General features: G+C 55.2%; 1 protein-coding gene across 7 annotated transcripts; it reads left to right on the forward strand.

Annotated features, from left to right (window-relative positions):
* The first annotated feature begins 1421 nt into the window (after positions 1–1421).
* On the forward strand, positions 1422–3866 carry ZBTB3 (zinc finger and BTB domain containing 3). 7 transcript variants are annotated; one of them, XM_010853985.1, is made up of 2 exons: positions 1422–1474; positions 2017–3866. In XM_010853985.1, exons 1-2 carry the CDS (start codon positions 1472–1474, stop codon positions 3607–3609), a joined length of 1596 nt encoding a protein of 531 aa, XP_010852287.1. In that variant the 5' UTR covers positions 1422–1471; the 3' UTR covers positions 3610–3866. The 7 variants fall into 7 exon arrangements, with proteins under 7 accessions (XP_010852287.1, XP_010852291.1, XP_010852290.1 ...); XM_010853989.1 differs by lacking the exon at positions 1422–1474 and adding an exon at positions 1546–1577; XM_010853988.1 differs by lacking the exon at positions 1422–1474 and adding an exon at positions 1549–1738.
* The last annotated feature ends 6 nt before the right edge of the window (positions 3867–3872 follow it).

Raw genomic sequence — 3872 nt, forward strand, 5'->3', positions numbered from 1 at the left:
CTATTCATTGGAAGGCCTGATGTTGAAGCTGAAACACCAATACTTTGGCCACCTGATGCGAAGAACTGACTCATTTGAAAAGACCCTGATGCTGGGAAAGGTTGAATGTAGAAGGGGATGACAGAAGATGAGATGGTTGGGTGGCATCACCAACTCAATGAGCATGAATTTGGGTAAACTCCAGGAGTTGGTGATGTACAGGGAGGCCTGGAGTGCTGGAGTTGCAAAGACAGACAAGATTGAGTGACTGAACTAAACAATAAATATTGTATGGCTTGGAAGACTATCTGGAAGAAGTGAGCTCTCAACCTGAGAGCAGTGTCGCCTGCATATCTCTAGTATAATGATGGAAGGTAGAAAGATGAACCGTCCCTAATTCTACTTAGATCTGATGAGTGCTTGGCTGCAGAATAAAGTGGAGATGCTAGGTGTGGCAGGTCAAGGGGTGAATAGTGGATGAAGCGCACTGTGGAGTTACCAGTGCCAATGGCCCACTTCCCTGGTGGCTCAGCAGTAAAAGAATCTGCCTGCCAAAGGAGGAAATGCATGCTCGATTCCTGAGTCAGGAAGATACCTTGGAGAAGGAAACGACAACCCATTGCAGTATTCTTGCCTGGAAAATCCCAAGGACTGAGGAATCTGGTGGGCTATAGTTCATGGGGTTGCAAAGAGTCAGAAGCGACTCAGTAACTAAAAAAACCTTGTCAACATACTGTCCCTGTCTGAGGTCAGGCAGGTATCACTGACTCCCAATTTACAGCCCTTTCCTCTGGTTCCTCTAGGTACTTTGGAATATTTCTTCTTAAGTAGCCACACTCTTTATTTTCACGCCCAGGGACATTTTAGGGCTGTGAGCCCATTCTCTCCTCTCCTATCAGCAACTGCCCACTACGCTCCAGACACAGAGAAAAACACGCATCTCTTCACTAGAGTTCAGGCTAGGGACATTACAATCCACACAGCTGCTAGTTCTCTGACACCACCACTGCTGAGCCAGGAGCCTGGATCTATCAGACTGTGGGGAGTAAGGCAGTAGGGCATCTTCAAGTTTTTGAGGGATGAAGAGACCTTCAAGAGACAACTGCAGATTAGAGAGGTGTAGCCATCGCTCACGGTTAGGCAGAGCCGAGTCTAAGACCCGGACCTCCTGGGTACCACACCAGTTTCTTGGTTCTCCTTTTCCCGGACACTCAGCAGCCGGGGTGACATGCTGCCTGCTAAGACACAACGCTCTGCGCCGTGGCAGGCCTCGAGCCCCGCCCCGAGGGCGTCGCGCTCCACTGCTCACAGGTCCCGGCCCTCCCACAGCCTCAGGTAGATGGAGAAGCTCAGCCAATCTCAAGGGCTCCGAGGCAAAGAAGGCGGGACGAGAAGAAAAAGTTTAGGACAGGAGCGCTAACCAATCGGGCGCCTAGCTGCCTGAGCGACGGCCACCAGCATCCACTTGGAGACACCGCCCTGAGTCGGGGGCATGGTTAGTAGAGAGTGAACTAATCCGAGACGAGGGAAGACAAATTTGAGCCACTTAAAACTAAGAAGGCGGGAAGGGGCGGAGCTCTCCCGGTGGCTGCTCGTTGGTGGGTGAGGGTCAGCTTTCTCTGCTAGTTCCCACCCTCGGACTTCTTAGCCCCTCGAATTCGAGAGAGGCTCAGGGAGTTCCCGGAGTAGGGCGAAGAGGTATCACCCGAGAAGGCCTGGGGTCGAGACTCTAGTTGGACGAGGTGCTGGAAGCTACCGGGTGGGCATCGAGGAAGCGGAGGCTGCCTAAGGGGCGGGACTTCCGGGGAGGGGCTTTGTGGACGGGGCGGGGCCTGCTGCTACGGTTAGGCCGAGGGGCGGAGCTAAAAGTAGACCACTGGGTGTGACCTGGGAGAAAGAAGGGTAGTAATGTAAGGGAGCATCTTGGGGTCGGGATGCTGCTGCCAGAGGCTTTGGGGTGGCAAGTAATAGCTCAGAGCTGACGTTAAGATATATAGGGAGGTTACCTACCCTAACCCACTTTCCTCTCTTCCCAAGGGAGCCACTGGAGAGGATCTTCCTAAGGTCCCTTTCCCTTTGTGGAGTGCTATGGAGTTCCCAGAACACAGCCAGCAGCTGCTGCAGAGCCTCCGAGAGCAGCGGTCCCAGGGTTTCCTTTGTGACTGCACCGTGATGGTGGGTAGTACCCAGTTCTTGGCTCATCGGGCTGTGCTGGCCTCCTGCAGCCCATTTTTCCAGCTTTTCTACAAAGAGCGGGAACTGGACAAGAGGGATCTGGTGTGTATCCACAACGAGATTGTCACAGCCCCGGCCTTTGGACTGCTTCTGGACTTTATGTATGCTGGCCAGCTGGTCCTGAGGGGGGATACCCCTGTGGAGGATGTGCTGGCGGCTGCCAGCTACTTGCACATGAATGATATTGTCAAGGTGTGTAAGCGGCGGCTGCAAGCCCGGGGCCTGGCAGAGGCGGATAGTACCAAGAAGGAAGAAGAAACCAACTCACAACCCCCTAATTTGGAGTTTTTGTCCAGCACTTCCCGTGGTTCCCAGCCTTCGTTGGCATCAGCAGAGACATCAGGGCCCTGGGGCAAAGGGGAATGGAAAGGCTCTGCAGCTCCCTCACCTATCTGTCCTCCAGATGAGCCACCGATGCCAGCTGGGGCTGACACTACACAGCCTGGCGTGGAGGTTGAGTCATCGCATCTTCGGGCACCTCCTGTACCAGTGGCTGATGTCTCTCTTGCCAGCCCCAGCAGTTCCACAGAGACCAACCCTGCAAACTACTTCTCTGCGGGCCTCCCAACTGTTTCAGTGGAGCCACTGGCTCCACTTGATGTGGGTTCTGAGAGCCTGAGGGTGGTAGAACCAAGGGCAACTGGAGGACCATTGCAAGGCTTCTATCCTCCAACTTCAGTTGCAGTCCCAGTTCCATCCGAGGCTCCAGCCCCCGCGGAAGCTGAGCTGGTACAGGTGAAAGTAGAAGCAATTGTGATTTCTGATGAGGAGCCTGACGTGTCAGAGGAACAGCCTCGAGGCCCCGAGGGACTCTTCCCTCCTGGAGGAGCCATGTATGGCGGCCAGCCCCCCCAGCCAGAGGCCTTTGAGGAGCCACGGGCAGCAGGATTGGAGGAGGTGGGGCCCAGTGACCACTTCCTGCCGCCAGATCCGCACCTACCCTACCATTTGCTGCCAGGTCCAGGGCAGTATCATCGAGGACTGGTGACCTCGCCCCTGCCTGCTCCACCCGCCCTGCATGAGCCACTCTACTTGCCTTCTGAGTATGAAACAGCCCCAGGAAGCTTTGGGGGTTTTACTGAGGATGTTCCTACTTGCAAGACATGTGGGAAGACCTTCTCATGCTCTTACACACTGCGGCGTCACGCCACAGTGCACACGCGGGAGCGACCCTACGAGTGCCGCTACTGCCTGCGCAGCTACACGCAGTCAGGGGACCTGTACCGCCACATCCGCAAGGCTCACAATGAGGACCGGGCCAAACGCAGCAAACCGGATCCAGAGGCTGGCCCCGTCCTGGGAGCGCAGCCCCTCCCTGGCTCCCCGACCGCAGACAGACAGAACAGCAGTGTTGGAGGGCCACCCAAAGATTTTGTACTTGGCTCCAAAAACTAACATCCGGGAGAGCATGAGCCGATGCCAGGCCTGCTCTTGCTGCCACCAGGGGGCAGCACGGAAGGTGGAAGCACCTGATTTCCTCTGCTGGGGACGGAATGAAGATTCTGCCCAGGCTGAAGGTTCCTACCCTTTTCTTTTCCCAGCCAGAGAGGACTTTATGGGTATTGCATCTCAGCCAACTCCTCGCCGCCCTGGGAATTTTCCTGAGATGTAATCGCTTCTCACTCTGCATTTTGGACCATAAAACTGGCAGTGAAAGT

This window comes from Bison bison, unplaced genomic scaffold (genome assembly GCF_000754665.1).
Source record: "Bison bison bison isolate TAMUID 2011002044 unplaced genomic scaffold, Bison_UMD1.0 scf7180017864334, whole genome shotgun sequence".
NCBI lineage: Eukaryota > Metazoa > Chordata > Mammalia > Artiodactyla > Bovidae > Bison > Bison bison.